The sequence below is a fragment of the Schistocerca cancellata genome, chromosome 6 (genome assembly GCF_023864275.1).
Source record: "Schistocerca cancellata isolate TAMUIC-IGC-003103 chromosome 6, iqSchCanc2.1, whole genome shotgun sequence".
NCBI lineage: Eukaryota > Metazoa > Arthropoda > Insecta > Orthoptera > Acrididae > Schistocerca > Schistocerca cancellata.
In genome coordinates this window covers 452872719-452898559 of record NC_064631.1, presented here as the reverse complement: position 1 = coordinate 452898559, position 25841 = coordinate 452872719, and the positions used below count along the sequence as shown (strand labels likewise).

At 38.6% G+C, this 25841-nt stretch overlaps 1 protein-coding gene across 1 annotated transcript in view; it reads left to right on the top strand.

The window, feature by feature from the left end:
* Positions 1-25092, top strand: part of LOC126190938 (uncharacterized) — a 101849-nt gene extending 76757 nt beyond the window's left edge. The window contains exons 11-20 of the mRNA XM_049931581.1: positions 7867-8024; positions 16266-16475; positions 16616-16904; positions 17387-17544; positions 21160-21556; positions 21668-22524; positions 22620-22909; positions 23007-23317; positions 23961-24206; positions 24715-25092. Of these exons, the coding sequence (XP_049787538.1) occupies positions 7867-8024; positions 16266-16475; positions 16616-16904; positions 17387-17544; positions 21160-21556; positions 21668-22524; positions 22620-22909; positions 23007-23317; positions 23961-24206; positions 24715-24734 (2936 nt within the window). The 3' untranslated portion in view covers positions 24735-25092. The remainder of the gene's footprint in view (positions 1-7866; positions 8025-16265; positions 16476-16615; positions 16905-17386; positions 17545-21159; positions 21557-21667; positions 22525-22619; positions 22910-23006; positions 23318-23960; positions 24207-24714) is intronic.
* Positions 25093-25841: the final 749 nt, after the last annotated feature.

The window sequence follows — 25841 nt, the reverse complement described above, 5'->3', positions numbered from 1 at the left end:
TGCTGTTGCTCGCAAGGATGAAAGTTTGTGCATGTTGATGAAAGAGATTATGGTGAGAGAACCTGTATCGCTTATTCCTACACTCTCCATTTTGGGTTATGCCCACTTTTACAGACCTTTCAATTGATGATATGGATCACAAACCAGATGTCATTGCTGTCGTTTGCAAGGATGACAGTTCGTGCAGTTCATGTGGATCGATTAAAAAGGTTATGGCAGGAGGACCCAAATCACCCATTTGTACATTCACCAAGTCAAGTGACCCACATTGTTCTGCCACAACAGCTGCTATACAGACAGAGCCATCTGTTACATCTGTTACTCAACTGGTCAGTTAACTTGCAAGACTGAATGCCAAACAGGAGAAACATGTGGATGAAGAAAGACTTAATGGTCACCACACTTCTAAATGAGAGAACTCCAAATGGTGTTGATATCACAGACAGTTTGGTGATACTGTCAGGCAATGCATGAGCCAGTGACATTACCCAAACTCCAGTAACAGATGACAGCAGGCATGTGTGCTCATCAAATGAAGACTAAATGCTTTACATGCTGTAAAAACACTATGGTATCTATGGTTACTGGCTTTGGTCAGCTTTTCATACAAGACAATATGACTGGTGACCATTTTCTGATTGACACAGGATCAGAAATCAGTGTGTATTCTAAGGGCTCGTATGATCGCTGTACGTCTTCAACACTTCCCTTATGTATCACAGCGAATAATTCTGCAGTAGTCGCGTATGTATAGAAGACTTTAACATTAGGTTTGGTTAGAGATTTCTGCTCTATATTGACTTTCGTGATAGCAGACATAAATGGTGCAATTATTGAAGTAAGACTCCTTTGCTATTTTTCCACAGTGCTGAACTTACCAAATTGCTGTTTAAGCAAATTTCCATACTCTACATGCTTTTCTTTCACATGGGTCCATGAAGTGCTGCAGACCCATATCATGTGAAGCTTTCCGGGTCATCCACAACTTCTACACTGGTTCCATGTGACTCATCACTGCACTCGTAACAAAGTAGAATGCACACATTTGCATTTCATGAGAAGAACTTGGAACAGAATACAGCTGGTGTTACGGAAGCTTCAATGTGGAGAAAAACTTGTCAGGTACTCCACGCAAGCATCTGTGAAATCAAAGTGAAGCATACCAAGGTGCATGTGATCACAGAGTATTTACAAAATAAAATGGCTGCTTTGCATGCTGAGTTGGACAATGTGGAGAAACTATTGTGGAAGGAGTATAGAGCCTTAAACCCAAGTACTAGAAGTACAGGAACTTCTAAATGACTGCTTATTAGTAAAAACTTGGATGGCAGCAGAAAGGTTCCTTGGAGAAGGTACACTACATGACCTAAAAACAGCAGTGGCAAATGCTACAAGCCAGCACACTCATTTGCAGGTGCCACCAAGACACCATCAAATGCAAAGCAGAGGGCTGAGGGAGCAGTGCTGCAACAGTTCATTTCTGCAAACTAACAACCACTAGCCTTCTTTTTTAAAAATCTGCCAGCTCAACAACAAAAGTAGAGTGCATTAATCATGAATTACTCACAGTATACTTGACAGTGAAACATTTTGGATCTTGGTTGGAAGACAAGCATTTCAAAGTTTTCATGGATCATAAGCCTCTGACCTCAGTATTTCAACAAGTGATAGAGCTCAGTTTACCTCACCACAGGAGACACATTAAGTTCATCACACAAGTTAAACAGACATCTATCACATTGCGGGTGAAAACAATGTTGTAGCAGACTGTCTCTCCCAGAACTGTGCAAGCCTTAATGCAGTTGACTGAGTGGTGTTGGTGGCAGAACAAGAGATAGATGCTTTCCTCCACCAGATTCCACTGCGTTATGGCTAGAACACATACTGATGCAGGGCGCACGTTGAGCGATTTGGTGACATGCACCAAGTAACAGAGAATGCTCATTCATTCGTACAAGATGGTGACACAGCATTTTAAACATTTACCACAAAGTACCACATTCTGGCATTAAGCCATCCACAAAGCTGATTGCAGTTAAGGTAGTTTGGCCGGGTTTTCAAAAGGATTGCCAGAGATGGGTGCATGCCTGCAAAGTTTCCAGGCATATCTTTGAACTTGTTCATCTTTCACCATGCCTACAGGAAGATTTTCACACATTCCTCTCTCATACTCTGATGGATTTTGATTCTTAGATACTACGTCGATAGGTTTATCAAGTAGCCAGGGGCATTACCTTTTCCATATGAATTATACAGATAATCACTAAGGACAAGGGCAGACAGCTTCAAGGCCAGCTGTTCAAGGAGCTACTAAAGTGATATGGATGCAAACATTTTCGCACTACAAGCTACCATCTTGCAAACAATGTGGTGGTAGAGCATATGCATTGCTCTTTATAGGTGTTACTGACATGTCATGCAGAAGCCTGGCTAGAGGCACTGCCTTTGAAGCTACTGTGACATCACATGACAATAAAGGAAGACTTGAGTTGTTTGGCAACACAGCTCATGTATGGTTAACAGATATGAGTGCCGAGATAATTCTTCTCGACCTCACCTGTTTCTCAGCTGCTACAAGGTTATTCAACAGCATATGCATCTTATCATGCTGTAAGACAAGGAGAAATAAAAAAAAATTCTTTTTCGAGGACTTATTTAAGTGTGAGTATGTGTGGCTCAGGAATGATGCCATAAGATCTCAACTCACTTTGCCTATGCTGGACACTTGAGGCTGATTAAGAAACATGATAAGATGTTCGCAATAAAGAAAAATTTGTCTGGAAACTGTTTCAACTTACCACCTCAAATCAGCATATATAAACAACACCACACTTGCAGCTGCCAGTGTTCCAGACCACTTACCATTTTAGGCACAAGTAAAAGTGAACGACATGTCAGAGTCACTACTGTATTCGCAAGTTCCAATTCCACAGTTTGTGTCACCTACAGAACCGATGGCAATATCATGTGATCTGGCACACAGGTGACCTGCAAGTTTTTTCTTGGTAGAGGAGCCCATTATTTTGCAACAGCAGATTCTGACAAGAAGTTGAACTGTATCAGACAAGTTAATATGTCTACAAGATGCAGGATAAACTACAGCTCTACAAAAATGGAAGGGGCTGGGTAGTGACCTAGATAGTGACTGAGTCAACACAAGTTCAAGTGGAAGCATTCAGGCATTGACTTATCTTTGATATCAAAATTATATAAATGTATCTCTTGGCCTTATGTTCTTTATGTTTGGTTATGGTGTAGATTACTACTATGTGATCCCAGTGATTTCATATACTGAATATAATTCATATGAATAAAGTGTATTATTTAATATTTGCAGTGTATGTATAATTAAATTGGGCTCGTATATCCCCACAACCTGAAACACAACCTGAAAACATATTTTCTTGACAATTGCATAAACTCCACAGAGGAATTTCTAAATGTGTGGTAGCATGATTGTGTGGGTGCGTTTAAGTAAGGGGAGAGAGAGAGAGAGAGAGAGAGAGACTGAATATACTTACATATAAATCACTGATGCATTAAAAGAAACCCTTAATAAATCATGTAAATTGTCACCATGTTACTATGTTTTCTGCTGAAAAGATGTACTATAATCATAAAACTGACTAATTCCACACACAACTGAGAGCAACTGAACATTGAACATCCAGGTTACTAACTAACTGTGCCCTTTTCAAACAAATCATACTCTCACTGCCTCTTTCTTCTTAGGGAAACAACTGAAAACTGGTCCTTATGAATGAAAGTCCAGTTTCTTATGAAGGACAAACAATGGAATGGATACAGAAAATTCTCATTGCCTTTCAATGTCTGTCTGTTTGTTACACTGGAGCACATTTACCATACATGATAATAAAATTTATTTCATAATTTTTTCTGTCACTCATCCAGCGGTATCAAATTTTATTTTTAATTTTTTTTTCTGATTAACAATTAAGTCAGAATTCAGTTCTGGTAAACAATTCTTCTTTTCATTCGACATGGTATTTAAAGTGATTTTTGTTGTTCAGTAAACACTTTCATTGGAGCAGTAGTTCTGAAAGAGGAGCATAAATATCTGCTATCAATATCTGCAAACTTAAGGATTTGTCTGACAGACTCGAACTATATGAAAAATAATCACACATGATTACCAGAAGAATTATTTGGTGTTCCATTACATTTAGACAGCAGTAAGTACAATACAGCCTTCCACTTATTACCATGGTTGTTTTGTCAAATGATCGCAAATGTAAAATGACTGACCATTAGTAGATAAAAATTACATTACAACTGTATGCGGTTTAAACTTAACTGCTGATGATCTGAGAAAACTTAATTAGTGTGGGTATCTTTAAGTCAGAAGGGGTTAGCTTTTAAGCCCAAATCTTAAACACATATATACTCATCAAAACTTTAAATAGTAGATATAACAGATAAACAAAATCAAACAAAATTATGAGTAATAAAATCAACTATTAATACACAGAATGAATGGATAAACTCCCACAGTATAATAGTGTAGGTTGAACCAAATAGTTTTAAATTCAGCTTCAAGGAATATTTATTAAATGAATGTGCACACATTTGAATGGTAACCTCACATAGATTTGCAGATTTAAAAAAATCATAAATCAGATGAACAACACTTAATTAAGCAATGAAAAATGTAGTCAGCAGTGAGTATTTAAACAAAGTAGCCAAGCATGAATGAGGTTCATGCAACAGCATATTAACTCTTGAAAATCAGCAGCAAAAACTTGAAGTTCAACAGACTGAAAATCTCACATTGATAAGAAAACTAAAGGTCATAAATCTCAGTCACTGTTATGACAAAACATTTCTCAAGTCTGTCACACTATTACAACTGACAAATGCAACAAAACATTACAGTTCATAGCTGCCTTACATTTCTTAAACAATGTTAAATTTCACTTGGTCTAAAAAATAATTACTAAAAACCAAATAATTCTAAGTCCAATCAGAATTTAGACTCCAGAATCCACATTCACAAAATTATTTGAAGTGCCAGGAAATTTCAGTGTAATCCAATTGTGACCACAGGAAATTTTCTTAAGTCCAATGAATGCTAATTTAAGCCAGGTGGCACGTTGGCCCATATAATACTTCACCATCCCATCACTCCTAATGATCACCGACAAAAGACCTTGTGCACTAACTTCCTTGCTCTTTTGAGCACTTCCTGCATCATGACTACTGAAGTTAATTTATTATTACATTACTATAATTCAGTTATAAAGATAATTACACACACACACACACAAACACACACACACACACACTAAAATATTTACAAATTTTAAAAAATTACTGACAAATTACATTAACATGGCTTAAATCTTGCCATTCAGTGTATTTAAGCTCAATTTACAAATTCAAATACTTCTTAAATAATGCAGTTATGACTGCTCATGCACTGGGAATATTTGGTAATGATCTAAGACACTCTAGGCTGTTCTTACGTGGAAAATTTGTAGTAATAGCACATTTTGCATATAAGTTTCATAAGTTATGAGTAATTATTTATAGACAAGCCTCATTGTAAAAGTAATGTGTTGAAGTGATTACTGATACCATTAGCTTTCATACGACACATCTTAAGTGATTATTCCTTCATTGGTTCTTTTGTTATTATTTTTATAAACTATCATAATTAAAACTGTTTATATCTTTTAAAGTACAGCTTTTAGAATTTATCTTAAAATTGCAGAAGCTTGCCGTGTTCCTGTGATTTCTCTAGTTTTTGCATAGCATTTCTGTATACACATAGAGAGTGTGATATAGTCCAACCAGCTGTGAACACCATTACCCATTGTGCTCAGCCATATAACAGCCTCACTGCCCTTCCATGTGATTTTTCTGATAATCTACTGCAGTTTGCTGTGGTCTACATAACTGTACCCTGCAGTGGCCTTCTCCATGCTGCTTCAACTGATCTGCTACCCCAACTGATCGTGTCATCAAATATCACTGCCTCTTGCCTTGTGAACCAGCCTCTCACAATAATACGCCATCACCATTTCACTGAGGGCTGGTTGATAACTTACGCTAAGCTAACGCTTTTTATATCACCATTAGACAGCACTCTACATGTTAAAAATTAAATGTAGAGTGTTTTTAATCATCATCATCAGTGTTCAGCCAAAAGGCAGCTTTTCACATGGTAGTTATCCAGGCTGTCCGGTCTTCTGCCATCCTCTTCATAATTCTGCATAATTTCCTCTTCCCTTTATGTCATCTATCATCTTGTATCTGCTTCTTCCTCTCAGTCTTCTCCCACAAACCAATCCTTCCAAAGCATCTGCTAGCAAGCAGTCCCTTTTCAATGAATGTCCCAACAAGTTCTTTTTCCTTTCACTTACAACCTTCAGCAGACATTTTCTCTCACCAACCCTTTCCAATACTCTCTCATTACTCACTCTTTCCATCCAGCTTATTCTCTGCATTCTCCTCCACATCCACATCTCAAATGCTTTTAACCTTTTTTCATCCTCTCATCTCAGTGTCCATGTTTCTGCCTCATATAGTGCCACACTCCAAACAAAACATTTGCCAAGCCTTTTCCTTAGACCTTTATCTAATTTGTCACATAAGAGTCTCCTCTTTCTGTTGAATGCCTCCTCCATTATGGTAATTCGAGTCTTCAGTTATTGTGCTTCCAACATATTTAAATGCACTTACTTGGCTAATGCTGGATTGTCCTATTTTAATATTGGACAGTCTGCATCTTGCACTGATGACCATACTCTTCATTTTTGCTCTGTTTATTTGCATCCAATATTCCACACAAGCATCATTCAGATCTTTCAGCTTGTTATTCACTGGCCGCTCTTTTTCTGCCACTAATACCATGTCATTAGCAAATCTTATACATTCTATTCTCTTTCCACCAATACATATTCCTCTTTTCCCATCTAAGCCTTTTGCAATAATCTCTTCAAGGTATGCATTAAACAACAGTGGGGAAAGGCAACAACCTTGTCTAACACCTTGTCCAATGCTGCTTCCTTCAGACATTTCACTTCCAATCTTTATCCTTACTTTCTGGTGTAAATATAGATTCTGTATCAGTCATCTATCTTTCCAATCTACTCCTTTCCTCTTCAAAATATCCATCAGCTTGTTCCACTGAACTCTGTCAAAAGTCTTTTCTAAATCTATAAAAACAGCAAAGATTTCTCTACCTTTTTCTATATATCTTTCCTCTTTGGTATTTTGTTCCATTACTGCATAATTTATTTGTAAATGACTGAAGATTACAAATGTACTGATGTAAACAAAATGAACACTTAACATTTCTTCAAAAAAATCTGCTGGTAATCCAGTTTCATTGAGATCTACCAGAATTCTGAACACTAATACAGTGATTGTAAACACAAGCAGCACAGCATTTCACTGAGACACAACCTGTGGGTCAGATTCATTCAGTGAACCACTAGTTAGATGCATGCAGTACTTAATATTTATTAGTATTTTGCACTATGTTCAGTATCACATTAACTTTCTTAGATGTGCATATTTCAATTGCAGCTTAATACGCAATCGGTATTCAAACATACTAGATAGAATTCAGATCTAGGTACTTTGCTGTCTGTTTTATTCTTCAAATACAGGGCTCCTTCAAGTGTTACTCAATCAGATATGCTCCATTAGAAGCAGCATTATCTTATTAGAGAGGGATTTTCTGAATTTCTATGTGTTCTCCCTATAGCTTTGACTGGGTGTAGTCCATACCACCTTCTGGCATTCTGCATTCTTCACTTTCAGCAGCTGTTAAACCTGACACCAGTTGAACCATTTTTAATTTTTCAAGGATGTGAACATAAGACTGCTTTTTCATTGCAGAAACAATACTCTCCGGACAGCATTGCTCAGCAATGCAGGATATTGACAGAGTGCGACATCGCCTATTTGAAGTTGCTCCACATATGGCCTTTGTTGGAGCTGGGCTAAATACAGTAGCATTTTCAAAGATGGGTGAAAATACACATGCTGAAACTGAGGTAAAATGCAAATCCAAGATTTGAGTAAGATACTTCACAAACAAACAACTAATGGAAATTCCATTATAAATGGTAACCAATGATACCAGCCATGTATATTACATTACACTTGGATGACATCTTTTCATTTTTGATTTGCTAACTAGGAGATATTTTCAGTTTCAAAATGGTGTTTCATGATATGTCAGTTATCAATGTAAAATGTATCTACTGTCACAACAAATAAATCTTGTTGTTGTTGTTGTGGTCTTCAGTCCAGAGACTGGTTTGATGCAGCTCTCCATGCTGCTCTGTCCTGTGCAAGCTTCTTCATCTCCCAGTACCTACTGCAACCTACATCTTTCTGAATCTGCTTAGTGTATTCATCTCTTGGTCTCCCTCTATGATGTTTACCCTCCACGCTGCTCTCCAGTACTAAATTAGTGGTCCTCTGATACCTCAGAACATGTCCTACCAACTGATCCCTTCTTCTAGTCAAGTTGTGCCACAAATTTCTCTTCTCCCCAATCCCATTCAATACCTCCTCATTAATTATGTGGTCTACCCATCTAATCTTCAGCATTCTTCTGTAGCACCACATTTCGAAAGCTTCTATTCTCTTCTTGTCTAAACAATTTATTGTCCATGTTTCACTTCCATACATGGATACAATCCACATAAATACTTTCAGAAATGACTTCCTGACATTTAAATCTATGCTCGATGTTAACAAATTTCTCTTCTTCTCCCTCTACTTCGACCATCATCAGTTATTTTGCTCTGCAAATAGCAAAACGCATATACTACTTTAAGTGTCTCATTTTCTAATCTAATTCCCTCAGTATCACTTGATTTAATTTGACTACATTCCTTTATCCTTGTTTTGCTTTTGTTGATGTACACCTTATATCCTCCTTTCAAGATAAATCTTTTACACTGAAATTGTGTGTTGCCAACTGATAGAATAGTCTTATATTCAGCTGGATCAAACAATGGAAAATCCAGGATGGACTGAATTCCACCAGTGCACACACAGTCTTTTTCCTTTTTTCTTAACTCCTTTTTCACTACTCCTCCCCCCTCTCCACCTCATCCCTTTACTGTTCCACAAGCAGCACTTACTGTCCCCCACCCCTGCCCCCTGCTATCCCTTCCCCTCCCTCCCACACGTGTGTGTGTGTGTGTGTGTGTGTGTGTGTGTGTGTGCGCGCGCATGTGTGGGGCGCAGGAGGGGGGGGGGGGGGTAAGTGTGCATGCGCACTTTGTTGGAGTCTTTTTGTTGTACCTATCTGTGATTCAGCATCTCTTCTATATGGTGAGTAGAAACTATCCTTTTCATTGTATTTAGCTGGAGAAAATTCACTGAAAATCACAGCGACCTAGGCAGAATAATCAGTATTTTCTGCAGCAACTGAGAAAGGGTGGTTCATGAAGTGCTTGTGTACCACAACACAGTCTTCAGATCTCCTTACTTAGCCACTTTGGGAATTTCCAACCTTCTATTGTATTTTACTGGCAGTATTAATAATATTACTAACCATTCTAGAATGTGGAATGCACACAATTTATCATGGATGCCATGCCTAAAATCATAAATGAGCTACAAACTAATTCAACTCCGTGGTTTTATTGTGACGATAGTATACCATCCAGCTGCTGTGTAAGGAAAATTACAGCCAATAAAGGGCAATTTTATGTTACTGTAATGTTTTAAGAAATGTTCCCTACATCCCACGACATAATGTTTGACATGGCTCTATGTTTGTTATGAAATATTGGTACAGGATGGTTTTCTCTATTCCGAAAAAAAAATTATTGTACTGTAACAGTGTATGTAAGTAATATTACTTGTGCTGCTTTAAACAGATACAACCTTATTCTTTACTTTATGTTATTTATTTATTTATTAAGCCATCCACTGATATTGAACAGATGTTGCCAGTAGCTGTACAATGCTATTAAATAGTTGTTAACATATTTATATACATTTACAATTACACATAAATAGACCTCTTAATTTCTATGTAATTTACATAGGTGATTCATTAAGTTTCACAAATTTTTATTAAGGTACTAATTTCTGGTATAATAACAGTGTTCCTGCAAGTACCATTCAACAGTTTTTCTGAAAGAATCCTTGTTATTTATTTCTTTGATTTATTGTGACAGTTTAGTAACCAGTTTTAAACCGTGATACCATACATTGTTTTGGGTCTTTTGCTTATTTTTCTTGTCTAGATGAAGACAATGGCTTGTTATTGTTAGACAGTTACAAACAGCACTGTTTCTGCTATGATTTTTCATATTTTTCTTGGTGTATTGGTCTGTAATATGAACTCACAAAGAACAATCACAAAATATAACATTTTAAATAATTCTTGCAGTGAGCCCACTTACCGCATTTTGTTATAATTCTCACTGCTTTCTTTTGCATTTTGAAAAATGCTTGTAAATTCTGAACATTATTTCCTCACAAAATTATCCTGTAGCTCAGAACTGAATGCACATAGCTAAAGTATACAGTTGCAGACAGGCGCAATTGAAAGACACACACACACACACACACACACACACACACACACACACACACACACACACTCTGTAGGGGGAGAGATGAACACTGACTGGTGGAGTGTGCAGGGGCTAGACTGAAAACAGGCACAGCATCAGAAGGTTGTGGATCATGGAGGGGGAAAAAAGGAGCAAAAAAGGAGGGGAGCAAAGAAAGACAGGTGGATGCATTGACAGAGGGCTAGAAATAAACAGGCTGGAAGATGAGAATGATGAGGAGATGACAGGACAGAGGGGGTGGAAATTGTTGGGTGGAGGGTGTGGGGACAGTATGTTATCATAGGTTGAGGCTGGGATAATTACTAGAGCGGAGAATGTGTTGTAAGGATAACTCCCATATGCACAGTTCAGAAAAGCTGGTGCTGGAGGTAAGAATCCAGAGGGCTCAGATAGTGAAACAGGGTGGTTACTTTGCACTTGGCCACAGTTTGGAGGTGGCTGTTCATCCTGGTGGACAGCTGGTTGGTTATTGTTGTTGTTTTGGTCTTCAGTCCTGAGACTGGTTTGATGCAGCTCTCCATGCTACTGTATCCTGTGCAAGCTTCTTCATCTCCCAGTACCTACTGCACCCTACATCCTTCTGAATCTGCTTAGTGTATTCATCTATTGGTCTCCCTATATGATTTTTACCCTCCACACTGCCCTCCAGTACTGAATTGGTGATCCCTTGATGCCTCAGAACATGTCCTACCAACCGATCCCTTCTTCTAGTCAAGTTGTGCCACAAACTCCTCTTCTCCCCAGTTCTATTCAATACCTCCTCATTAGTTATGTGATCTACCCATCTAATCTTCAGCATTCTTCTGTAGCACCACATTTCGAAAGCTTCTATTCTCTTCTTGTCTAAACTATTTATCGTCCATGTTTCACTTCCATACATGACTACACTCCATACAAATACTTTCAGAAATGATTTCCTGACACTGAAATCTATACTCGATGTTAACAAATTTCTCTTCTTCAGAAACGCTTTCCTTGCCATTGCCAGTCTACATTTTATATCCTCGCTACTTTGACCATCATCAGTTATTTTGCTCCCCAAATAGCAAAACTCATTTACTACTTTAAGTGTCTCATTTCCTAATCTAATTCCCTCAGCACCACCCATCTTAATTAGACTGGCTATATTGGTATGACTGCAAACCAGCTGTCCACCAGGATGGACATCCACCACCAAACTGTGGCCAAGAGCAAAGTATGAAACTTCCTGACAGATTAAAACTGTGTACCAGACCAAGACTCAAACTCGGGGCCTTTGCCTTTTGCAGGCAAGTGCTCTCTGGTAGATCACTAGCCCATGAAAGGCAAAGATCCCAAGTCTTGGTCTTACACACAGTTTTAATCTGCCAGGAAGTTCCATATCACCACACACTCCGTTGCAGAGTGAAAATCTCATTCTAAGAGCAAAGTAGATCACCCAATGGCATAACATGCAGCTGAAGATAACACACTTGATTTCAATGGCTCCTTCACTAGCTGCATCATCTGGATCCTTTCCTCCACCACCAGTTTTTCTGAACTGTGCGGATGGGAATTATCCTTACAATGCACTCTGCACTCCCATAATTATCCCAGACTCAACCGACAGTAACATACTGTCCCCACATCCTCCACCAGTAGTTTCCACACCCTCTATCCTATCCCCTCCTCCAGAATCTCATCTCCCACCCTGTTTTTTTGCAGCCCTCTGTCAATGCATCTGCCCATCTTTCCCCCACTCCTCTCCTTTCTTACTCCTTTTTTTCCCCACCTCCCTGCACCACAACCTCCTGATGCTGCATCTGTTGGCAGTCTAGTCCCTGTACACTCTGCCAAGTGTTCATCTTTCTTCCCATCCATACAATACTATTCCTTCCTCTTCACCCGCCTCCTCCAAACTACTACTTGAATTCCATGTGATGTTGCATTCTGGCCTGAGATGTTGGAGTTGGTGGTCGTGTGCATGAAGTGTGCTTTTGTGTGTGTGTGTGTGTGTATGTTTTGTACTGATGAAAACTGACCAAAAGCTTTACATGAGTGTCTTTTAATGTGCATGTCTGCAACTTGATGTGTCTTCTTTATGGTAAGTAGTAAGGCGTCTTTTCCTACATTGCTGACATTCCTATCTGGAGTTTCCAATGTTTTATTTAAAGAAAACAGTTCTTAGACATGCTGCATTGCATACTGATGCAAGGACTCAAAGCGCATAGCATGTTGTAGATATATTTTTTGACAATGTGACCAATGAGCATTCATAAGAATTTTTTGTCGGGTACAACATCTTTGGAAGTGTAGTGTAGTTTTAAATTTAAAGAATTGTGTTTCCTGTTTACTCTAAAGCATATACTGTTTGCTTTCTTCATTTTGAGGACTACTTTTGTCCTTGATGGACATACACTCCTGGAAATTGAAATAAGAACACCGTGAATTCATTGTCCCAGGAAGGGGAAACTTTATTGACACATTCCTGGGGTCAGATACATCACATGATCACACTGACAGAACCACAGGCACATAGACACAGGCAACAGAGCATGCACAATGTCGGCACTAGTACAGTGTATATCCACCTTTCGCAGCAATGCAGGCTGCTATTCTCCCATGGAGACGATCGTAGGGATGCTGGATGTAGTCCTGTGGAACGGCTTGCCATGCTATTTCCACCTGGCGCCTCAGTTGGACCAGTGTTCGTGCTGGACGTGCAGTCCCAAACATGCTCAATGGAGGACAGATCCGGAGATCTTGCTGGCCAGGGTAGTTGACTTACACCTTCTAGAGCACGTTGGGTGGCACGGGATACATGCGGATGTGCATTGTCCTGTTGGAACAGCAAGTTCCCTTGCCGGTCTAGGAATGGTAGAACGATGGGTTCGATGACGGTTTGGATGTACTGTGCACTATTCAGTGTCCCCTCGACGATCACCAGTGGTGTACGGCCAGTGTAGGAGATCGCTCCCCACACCATGATGCCGGGTGTTGCCCCTGTGTGCCTCGGTCGTATGCAGTCCTGATTGTGGCGCTCACCTGCACGGCGCCAAACACGCATACGACCATCATTGGCACCAAGGCAGAAGCGACTCTCATCGCTGAAGACGACACGTCTCCATTCGTTGCTCCATTCACGCCTGTCGCGACACCACTGCAGGCGGGCTGCACGATGTTGATGGCCTAACGGTGTGCGGGACCATAGCCCAGCTTCATGAAGATGGTTGCGAATGGTCCTCGCCGATACCCCAGGAGCAACAGTGTCCCTAATTTGCTAGGAAGTGGCGGTGCGGTCCCCTACGGCACTGCGTAGGATCCTACGGTCTTGGCGTGCATCCGTGCGTCGCTGCGGTCCGGTCCCAGGTCGACGGGCACGTGCACCTTCCGCCGACCACTGGCGACAACATCGATGTACTGTGGAGACCTCACGCCCCACGTGTTGAGCAATTCGGCGGTACGTCCACCCGGCCTCCTGCATGCCCACTATACGCCCTCGCTCAAAGTCCGTCAACTGCACATACGGTTCACGTCCACGCTGTCGCGGCATGCTACCAGTGTTAAAGACTGCGATGGAGCTCCGTATGCCACGGCAAACTGGCCGACACTGACGGCGGCGGTGCACAAATGCTGCGCAGCTAGCGCCATTCGACAGCCAACACCGCGGTTCCTGGTGTGTCTGCTGTGCCGTGCGTGTGATCATTGCTTGTACAGCCCTCTCGCAGTGTCTGGAGCAAGTATGGTGGGTCTGACACAGCGGTGTCAATGTGTTCTTTTTTCCATTTCCAGGAGTGTATGTAAATATCTGTCAGTACTTCAGTTGCATTTTCCATTAGTGCAGGCATATTATCAGTGATTAGTATGTTACAATCAGCAGCAAACAGTACTTTCTCTTGTTGTTGTTGTTGTTGTGGTCTTCAGTCCTGAGACTGGTTTGATGCAGCTCTCCATGCTACTCTATCCTGTGTAAGCTTCTTCATCTCCCAGTACCTACTGCAACCTACATCCTTCTGAATCTTCTTGGTGTATTCATCTCTTGGTCTCTCTCTACGATTTTTGCCCTCCAAGCTGCCCTCCAATACAAAATTGGTGATCCCTTGATGCCTCAGAACATGTCCTACCAACCGATCGCTTCTTGTAGTCAAGTTGTGCCACACACTTCTCTTCTCCCCAATCCTATTCAACACCACCCATCTAATCTTCAACATTCTTCTGTAGCACCACATTCGGAAAGCTTCTATTCTCTTCTTGTCTAAACTATTTATCGTCCATGTTTCACTTCCATACATGGCAACATTCCATACAAATACTTTCAGAAACGACTTCCTGACACTTAAATCTATACTCGATGTTAACAAATTTCTCTTCTTCAGAAACGCTTTCCTTGCCATTGCCAGTCTACATTTTATATCCTTTCTACTTCGACCATCATCAGTTATTTTGCTCCCCATATAGCAAAACTCCTTTACTACTTTAAGTGTCTCATTTCCTAATCTAATACCCTCAGCATCACCCGACTTGATTCGACTACATTCCATTATCCTAGTTTTGCTTTTGTTGATGTTCATCTTATATCCTCCTTTCAAGACACCATCCATTCCATTCAACTGCTCTTCCAAGTCCATTGCTGTCTCTGACAGAATTACAATATCATCGGTGAACCTCAAAGTTTTTATTTCTTCTCCCTGGATTTTAATTCCTACTCTGAATTTTTCTTTTGTTTCCTTCACTGCTTGCTCAATATACAGATTGAATAACATTGGGGAGAGGCTTCAACCCTGTCTCACTCCCTTCCCAACCACTGCTTCCCTTTCATGCCCCTCAACTCTTATAACTGCCATTTGGTTTCTATACAAATTGTAAATAGCCTTTCGCTCCCTATATTTTACCCCTGCCACCTTCAGAATTTGAAAGAGAGTATTCCAGTCAACATTGTCAAAAGCTTGTTCTAAGTCTACAAATGCTAGAAACATAGGTTTGCCTTTCCTTAATCTAGCTTCTAAGATATGTTGTAGGGTCAGTATTGCCTCACATGTTCCAATATTTCTATGAAATCCAAACTGATCTTCCCCTAGGTCGGCTTCTACTAGTTTTTCCATTCTTCCATAAAGAATTCACGTTAGTATTTTGCAGCCGTGACTTATTAAACTGATAGTTCGGTAATTTTCACATCTGTCAACACCTGATTTCTTTGGGATTGGAATTATTATATTCTTCTTGAAGTCTGAGGGTATTTCGCCTGTCTCATACATCTTGCTCACCAGATGGTAGAGTTTTGTCAGGAATGGCTCTCCCAAGGCTGTCAGTAGTTCTACTTTCTCTTAATGTCTGATATTTTATGGAAAATCAGTAATGTATATTAAAAACATCTTGGACCCAGTACACTTTCTTGATGGACACCAATACTAACATATTGCAGACCTGATAGGTGTTTTTCTATGAACTTGCACCTACCACAGACATGTGAGATGCCTAGCCACTGTTCGTTGTTTTCTAAATATCAACAAGTCTGTTTATTAGCTATTCCCTTTGCACTTAGAACCTCTAACTTGTGCGACAGATAAAGGTAGTCATACAGTATTGCTTGCAGAAACTAAGTTTCCAGTGCACAGGTTTCACTTCTCTTCCCATCATAGACCCATAAAATTATTTACTGCTTTCAAGTTACTTCATGAACAGTCTAAATTAATGGAAGTTCTGGCTTGAATAACATAAACTATAATTTTCTAGGTTTTAAGCTTTCAGCGAAATAATAATGGACACTACGTCTTGGTACCAGTTGGCCGCATTGATGCCAAAGGAAATGTGAAAGTTAATGAAACGAGTATAAAGTTATATTCCATGAAAAGACGTGATGAAGTCAGTTTATACAAAATACAAAGTCCTTGTGAAATAGTGCGTGATGGAATTAACACTGTTTATAAACCCATTCTCAAAAAGGTAGGTGCAAATGTTTTTCTTTCATTCACTGACTATACTTATGAGACTTATAGGATTTATTCATTTTATTTTGCTTCCATTAAGCTTATTTGTATTAGAAGAAAATGCTGCAGCTGTTAAACCTTAATTTGGTTTTCAAGGTTCCGGCAAATAAAAACCTATCTATCTTAGGAATCATCCCTCTACATGAGAAAGGAGAAGGCCAGTTTAACTGTGGGAAGCTCCAGTTAAATGCAGCACTTCATGCAGGTGCTATATTGTATAAACTGGAACAAATCAACAACAATGCATCACTTCTTCCTGGAAATGTTTTGGGAGTGACTATAGTTGATAGCTGCTTCCAACCTTCATATGTCTATGGAACAGCTTTTAATACTGTGACTAAATCTGTTGGTGATTTTTGGACAGACAACAAACTTGGCACTGCATGTAAGTATACCTGCTTTATGAAGGGGCATCCACTTATCAGTCACCAAAATGGGAACAAATGAAATGTGACCAACAGACATAGTATATTGAAATAATGGTGCCGTTTTCTTCATGCCTTTCATTATCTTTAATTTTCATTTGGCCTCCATGTCACTTTTAGCTCTTGTCTCAGACATCTTGATTGTCTGCAGCTAATCCAGGCAACTGTTTCTGACAACAGAGTAGTTCTGCCTCCTTCCTGTATTGTCTTTTTCTCTCTCCGAATGAAAAATTTATTTTAAAGATTTGTGTGTTTGTTACTCATGACAATGTTATGCCCTTTTTTAGTAACTGGAAAGTGGTAACTCTAATACAGTGAAAAAGCTGTTAATATTTACTTTTGACTTTCAGTCTGCATTAAATCTGTTATACAAATGATGATATAAATTATTACATATATCAATATAGAGTATACTCATGAAAATCAACCAACTGTTTACCAGCCAATAGAGGATCAGACATCATTGCAGCTATTACAAATGATGTCCAGTCTTCTGAAAACGTACAATCTCTTTTGAAATCAAATGGGATTACTCACATTACTGTCCCCATGGACAAGTATACTTTGGAGGGCATAGACCTCCACAATGCAAAGTTCTGGGTAAGTCATTTAGAGTTATTTAAATATAATATTTAATAACAAGTATATTACTTGTAAAAACCTTTAAATTGAATCAATATATATATATATATATATATATATATATATATATATATATATATATATATATAATAGAAGGAAACATTCCACGAAGGAAAAATATACCTAAAAACAAAGATGATGTGACTTACCAAATGAAAGTGCTGGCAGGTCGACAGACACACAAACGAACACAAACATACACACAAAATTCAAGCTTTCGCAACAAACTGTTGCCTCATCAGGAAAGAGGGAAGGAGAGGGAAAGACGAAAGGATGTGGGTTTTAAGGGAGAGGGTAAGGAGTCATTCCAGTCCCGGGAGCGGAAAGACTTACCTTAGGGGGAAAAAAGGACGGGTATACACTCGCACACACACACATATCCATCCACACATATACAGACACAAGCAGACATATTTAAAGACAAAGAGTTTGTCTTTAAATATGTCTGCTTGTGTCTGTATATGTGTGGATGGATATGTGTGTGTGTGTGTGCGAGTGTATACCCGTCCTTTTTTCCCCCTAAGGTAAGTCTTTCCGCTCCCGGGACTGGAATGACTCCTTACCCTCTCCCTTAAAACCCACATCCTTTCGTCTTTCCCTCTCCTTCCCTCTTTCCTGATGAGGCAACAGTTTGTTGCGAAAGCTTGAATTTTGTGTGTATGTTTGTGTTTGTTTGTGTGTCTATCGACCTGCCAGCGCTTTTGTTTGGTAAGTCTCATCATATATATATAAAAAAGTGTCTCTCTGCATGATGGGAAACCTAACAATGTGTAACAAGTTAATGACTATAGTGGTTTAGTCAATTATCTTCCTCCATTGTATAAATCACCTACAGTCAAGTCAGTGTAAGAAGATCCATGACAGCTAACAGCTCTGTTTACAGCTTTCAGCAGCAAAGTGCAAATGGCTGCAGGTGAAAACAGCAGTGATCCATAGAGCTATGACAGCACTAAGGTGTTGCTGGAGAGATGTTTACAAAATTTCTTTACATCTACATCTACATCTACATTTATACTCCGCAAGCCACCCAACGGTGTGTGGCGGAGGGCACTTTACGTGCCACTGTCATTACCTCCATTTCCTGTTCCAGTCGCGTATGGTACGCGGGAAGAACGACTGTCTGAAAGCCTCTGTGCGCGCTCTAATCTCTCTAATTTTACATTCGTGATCTCCTCGGGAGGTATAAGTAGGGGGAAGCAATATATTCGATACCTCATCCAGAAACGCACCCTCTCGAAACCTGGCGAGCAAGCTACACCGTGATGCAGAGCGCCTCTCTTGCAGAGTCTGCCACTTGAGTTTGTTAAACATCTCCGTAACGCTATCACGGTTACCAAATAACCCTGTGACGAAACGCGCCGCTCTTCTTTGGATCTTCTCTATCTCCTCTGTCAACCCGATCTGGTACGGATCCCACACTGATGAGCAATACTCAAGTATAGGTCGAACGAGTGTTTTGTAAGCCACCTCCTTTGTTGATGGACTACATTTTCTAAGGACTCTCCCAATGAATCTCAACCTGGTACCCGCCTTACCAACAATTAATTTTGTATGATCACTCCACTTCAAATCGTTCCGCACGCATACTCCGAGATATTTTACAGAAGTAACTGCTACCAGTGTTTGTTCCGCTATCAGCTATAGAGCTGAAACTGAGTCACAAACAAATACTTTAATCACAGAAAACACAAGCAACCTTCTTACAGGAAAAACCCAAAATCAACCAAATTACGTGTAAATAAAGCTACAGCCCAATTAAATGGAGATCTGAGGGAAGCAAGTTATTGATAAACACCAAAAAATAACATTCCTATACTTCTTCTAAAAGGGTGATGCATGGAAACCAATGTGACAACAAACTCCAGCATCTAGCTTCAGAATAACTTCAAATGGCATAAACATATAAGCAAAATAAGTGCAACAGTAAATAAAAATATGTTACAGTCTAAGTTTACTTTCTGTTAAAACAAGTTTTCACTCTACCAGAATTGTCTACATTGCTCAACTCCATGCCATCTTTCAGAAGGAAATTATGTTCTTGGATAATATGCCATGTAATTATATCATCTTAACTGACCTATCCAGATAACAGTGCATGTTCAAGCTCTTCTTCTGGGATGGAGAAATGGACTGATCCTGGATCGAATCCACCCAGCAGATTAAGCACAGGGGTTGGTGTGCTGGCCAGCCCGGATGTGGAATTTAGGTGATTTTCCACATCTCACTTGCTGAATATCAGGCTGGTTCCACCTCAGTTACATGATGCACAAAGCTGTAGAAAACTTTCATTCACTTTCGCATGAATAACACTAGATGTACACAGTTGGGGTACACATATTCTGTCCTGGAGAAGGGGGGGGGGGGGCGTGTTCACAGGTGCTGACGCAGGAAAGGCGTCCAGCCCCCCCTTAAATGAACCATGCCCATCCTGTGAATGCAGGACAAAGGCACAAGAAAAAGTATAAGGACAAGTTGAATAATCTCAACTACAATTCAATGGCTGTTGTATGTCAGTTGTTTGACGAACATATAATTTCAAGAAAATGTGTCATTCTGTGGCCTTCAGATCCCATGACATGTCAGCATGCAATTTCATCTTGCAGTGGGATGGAGGGGGGGGGGGGGGGAGGTCACATTAAAAGCAAAGTTTATTATAATCAACCTGCTACAATAGAAGAATTGAAAGCTAAAATCTAAGAAGGAGTTGCTGAAATTTCTATTGAAATGTTACTTTGAACCATGAACAATTTATCTAAGAGACTGTAAGAACATTTGCACAAAACTGGAGCTCATGTGCAACAAGCGATCTTCAAGAAATAAATTTACTTTGTGAATTAAATTAATTTGCTTTTTGTATTCTTAAATTACATGTTTTTTATTATTATAAGGCATGCCCAGAAAGTAAGCACCATTTTGGAAAAAACTCATTAAAACATTTTTTTCAAATCTAAGGTTCTTTCTACAAGAAAGAGCATTTCCTAAACCATTTTTCTCCATAGTTGTCACCATTGTGCAGACATTGACATAGTGGGAAAACAACTTTTCTATGCCCTACTCATACGAAGATGTTTCCAGTGAAGACAGCCAATGCTGAACACCATTTTTTACATTATCATTGCTGTCAAAGTGCCTTCCTCCAAAATTACACTTCAAGTTCAAGTGGTAGTCAGAAGGAGTGAGATCTTAGTTGTTTAGAATTGCCCTATTCTTGCACCTTCTGACTACTACTTGTTCTTGAACTTGAAGCATGATTATGGAGGAAGGCAATTTGACAGCAATGAAAATGCAAGGTGGCAAATATGTAGAAAAATAGTTGAAGAAATGCTCTTTCTTGTAAAAATAAATTTTGGTTTGAAAAAAATTATTATTTTTTCCCAAAACAGTACTTACTTACTGGACACTCCTTCTATTAAATGACAAATAAATTTATATAAAAACATTTTTATAACAATAGTTAATTTTTTCAGTTTCTCATTTCTCTGAATCTGCCTGCGTGTAGATGTAATTAATGATTACATAACAATACAAGCTGTAATATTAGTTCTAAAAGTTGTTTCTGTTGTGCACCTACAGGAAGAAGTTTTGCAGCACAAAGATGCAGCCGAAGCTATGCTTTCTGCAGCCATGGCTATGCGTTCTCATTCTGTTGTCATTGTTAGAGAGGCTGAAGAATGGGCAGAGACTGCATCAGAACACATTCAGAACCATGACTGGATAAAAGAGGGCATTCTGTGCCTTTCAGGAGTATATTCACTTTACAATAGAAACACAGAGGGCTTAGTTGGTGCAATAAGCTCCTCAAATATGATGGTAACAGAAGAAATAACAAAAAAACTGAGACCAGGAACAACAATAATATTGTTGTTGCAAGACCCGAGAGAGGTTCAGTCATTCTTAAATGTATGCCACACAATTGATGGACTGATATTTATGACTGTTATACAGAATAATCAGAAACAAATACAAGCAGGTGCTTAAAAGAACTACTACTATGTAAATAATTAATACTATATATTTTCTACATTGTTTCAAAATACCATGTTATTCATTTGATACTCATTGAAACTTTCTTTAACTGCAGGTTTCCACAACATTGTTACACTTAAACCTCTACTTCACCAAACTGTAGAGGAAAGTGAGATTCATAATTTCAAGGAGTGGCTAAAACAAAGATTTATTGCATATGGCCCAAATGCAATGTACTCAATGCCCAAACCATGGGTAGATGAGCTTAAAGAATCATATGGATCTCTCATCATAGGAGATCAGCTGAACATCTCTTCTCCCAGCATATGGGATACAATGGAAAGTGTATCAGTTATTGCAACTGCAATGAATAATGTACTGGAAAACCACTGCAGTAACATCTCTGGCACAGTATCTTTGGAGAAGTGTGGGATTGACTACAATGATATTTTTAGATTATTAGAAGAAGAAGTTTTAAGTGTCATTCACAACAACTGTGAACTCAGAGGTTTCAGTCTATGGAATGGCCATCACTACATTGGAACATGGAACAATAATTCTGGTTTTAAATTAATCAGCCCTGTAAATTTTTCTACTTTGTTATCAGATTGTACATCTGTTCAATGCTCAGTATGCATGGAAGAGACAGAATTTGAAAAGTCTTTCCATGAACAGCCTACAGTTTACCATAATTTTCAATACACATGGCCAATAGCCATAGGAGGTATGACACTACTAGGCATTATAGCAACAGTTTTGATTTCATTGTATTTTCTTGGGTTCTCATCTCCATTCAGTGCTACTGTGGCATGTCATACATCAGCCTTAGATTACTTTATGCTTTTGGGCATACTGCTGCTGTTTACATCTAACTTTACATTCGTACTTTCCCCCACATCAGCTGTTTGTGGATTAAGAAGGATTTTCCCAGGATTTTCCTACACAATAATTTTCTCTGCGATGCTCCTCAAGGTACAGTACATCATGTTCAAGTAATTCATTACAGTTTCAGATGTGCATTCTCAAATTTATAGCTTATAAATTGATAATTGTGTATTGTGTAACAGGCATCATCAATATGGAGAGAAAACACTAGGAAGAAGTTCACAGAAGACTGGCTCTTCTGTTCGTCAGGACTTATAATTATGGCAGTTATTTTAACAGTAATACAGGTTATATTGTCTGGAGTCTGGTTGCTGCTTATTCCACCTCAACCATATCTGACTACAGAGACAGGCATCAACTTTTGGAAATGTTATCCAAGTGGCAACTTTCATGCACACCTGTTAATATCATTGATATATGTTATACTACTCCTCATAATGGCAGCTGTTGTGTCCTTAATTAGTTGCTTCAGGTAATGGATAATTAATTGTTCTGCTATCTACATATTTGTTACTAAAAACTTAAAAATGAAAAACTAACGCAATAATATGTTATCTCTTTGTTGCCAGTTTCAGAAAAGAAAGCTGCAGTGAAGACGAAAGATCTAAGGAAGCAAGAGGCATACTAGCAGCTTCAATTTTAACAGCTGCTGTATTTACCTTCTGGGGCATAAGTACAATAACAGCAGTTTCTCCACAAAATTCTGATCTTGCAACAGCAACTGCTCATTTGGTTTCAGCTTATCTCCTGCTTCTAAGCCTTGAATTATCTAAATTTTTACCATATATGCATGATGACTCTATATCATCAGGACCTTCGAACATGCGGACTGTTTATGATATTTCAGATTTTCATCCCACTTCTATAAAAGGTCTGCCAGGTAAGCCCTTACCAACAAAACCACATATGCCTATTATATGACTACTTTAAAAATATGTTACATTGTGAAACAGTCAAAGTGTTCACAGTAAAGTTATATCAGTTCTCCCACCTTAAATGTACCATTCTTCTTAAGCTGCTGGTGAGAAAAACTTCCCATGGTACGTGGCTGTAAAAACATGTAGTTGTGTTTTCATTTCTACTATGGCATAAGTGGCATCAAGAGGAAATGACAGTAACAAAACTGATATCTATCACTGGCAGAGTTTACTTGTAAAAACAGTGCTTGATTGACACAGTTGTCATCCACATGCTTCACTCTTTAAAAAACTTAAGTGTTTCAGCTAACCAAAGCTGAAATTCTTTTTTTAATTGGACACATGCCCTATGACACATGAACAGCTGTGATGTGTGTAATAGTTCCTATAAAAAAGTAAAATTAAAAAGAGAAAGGTCCAACAATGAAGCTGTGACTGCCATCTGAGGACTACATGTCAACTCACTAGTGGGAGAAGCACATTGAAGTAGCAAATGGATTACTTCCTTGCTGCCCCTATAGTTACCACTTTCACTACTATACCAGTAAATTAAATTAATTTTGATATGTTTTGAAACAGCTGTAATTGTTTCTTTCTACCTTGCAGGCTACTGTTCTGCTGCTCCAACTGTTCAGTTAGATTCTACACAACAAGATGATGATATACTGGATGACCCTTCACAGATTATACCCAGTTCACTATATTCACTTGATATGTTTAGCACAACAGAGAACAGACAATTGGAAGATGATGATGATGAGGAACAAGGTGAACACTGTGAACCAGGAACAAATGAATTTATGCCACCAGCCAGTGCCATTCGAGGAGTTGAAGACAGGCTGTCTATCCAAGGTTAATTCTCCTTTAGTACTATATGCATCATTCAGCAGTTTTGTAACAAACCTTTGCACATTCTGAAAGTTCCTGAATAATTGACCATTTTATTGACAGTTGCTGGAAACTGCCAATAGGGATTGAGAAAAGTGCACACTTTTGTTTCAAAATGTTTTTTTTTTGTTTTTCTGAACAGTTCAAAACACACACACACACACACACACACACACACACACACATAAGCTACAGATCAGAAATGAAAGTGTTCATTCGTTATGTATGTTTTCCATGGCCTGCCATAGGGATTGATTTATTGATGATTCATCATACTTTCCATTCCTACCTCTCCTACTTAGCCTTAAAATAATTATGATCTAGTCTAAGGCAATTTCAGTTATGTGAACTCCTCATAGTGCTGACACATGTTATTTCAGTGAAAGTTATTTTGTTGTCTAAAAATAAAAAAATTTATTTGTAAGATACTTAATTCATACACTCACAGTTTGTTTCATTCCTCTTTTTGCAGAAACATTGTCCTACATGTGATTAATACTATCTGCAAGCAGCTAACAACAAAGAGAAAGCAATGTTTTTGAAATATTGGCAAGATCCATAAAAAATGTTATGGTTCATCTGCAGTCTTCTATGAATGACAGCTAAAGTCATAAGATCAAAAACGATAAACAAAACTGTTAGTTTGTTATAGACAAAGAATCAAAGTGATTCTGTTGTCATTTCCTTGTAGGAGGATGTATATGGCTATAGTGACCTGCATTCCACAAATATACAAAATAGAATAAAAATTCACTATCAGCTTTTATAGTACAACAGTTCAGAAATGAACAGAGACAGAAGTTGTAATATACAATGGAATTAATGTATAAAAGTGTAAATAAATTATTTTATATAATTGCTGTGATTTCTGCAATCTTCCACAAAGAACGTTTCTGTGTTGACAACATATTCTTGATTAGAAGTTCTGCAATTGTTTTTGAAATTTTAATTTATCCTTTATTTAACTGCCTCAGTGAATAAAATTAATAAGTAAATGTGAAACTGATAATAAAGGATAAATTAAAAAGAATATTTCCTTTTTAAGTAAATTCTAGCAATTCTCGTGTCTGAAGTTGCCTACCTGACATTTAATTAATGCTTCATTTTACACTAATAATGAATAAACCCCGGTGAAGTACCATTGATACCCCAACCCTACCAGATGTTGGATATAGGAGAAACGAAGATGACATGTGTATAAACCTCATGGAAACACATGAAGATTATACATACTACAGAAATGTTCTTAATGTGTCGCATATCATACGAATTTCCATTCACATTTGTTAGATTCATACAGGATATACATGTATAAAATAATCAAGTTTTATATTTTTCAAGGAATAGCACAAAAACTTTTATTATTTAACTTCCGTACATTAGAGGCCAAGCTCTATGCATCATAATAGTACATTCTGCCAATTTAAGTAAACATGGAAACATCATGCAGATGAAAGGTGAAACAGTGTCTGATATAAAGATAAACATTCCAAATGCAGCATATAAGTAATTACGTACTGAATTTGGAGTAATGTAAGGGTTGTCATTCTGAGAGAATTTACAGAGTGAACAATGGGAAGAAATTTATCTGTACAGCAG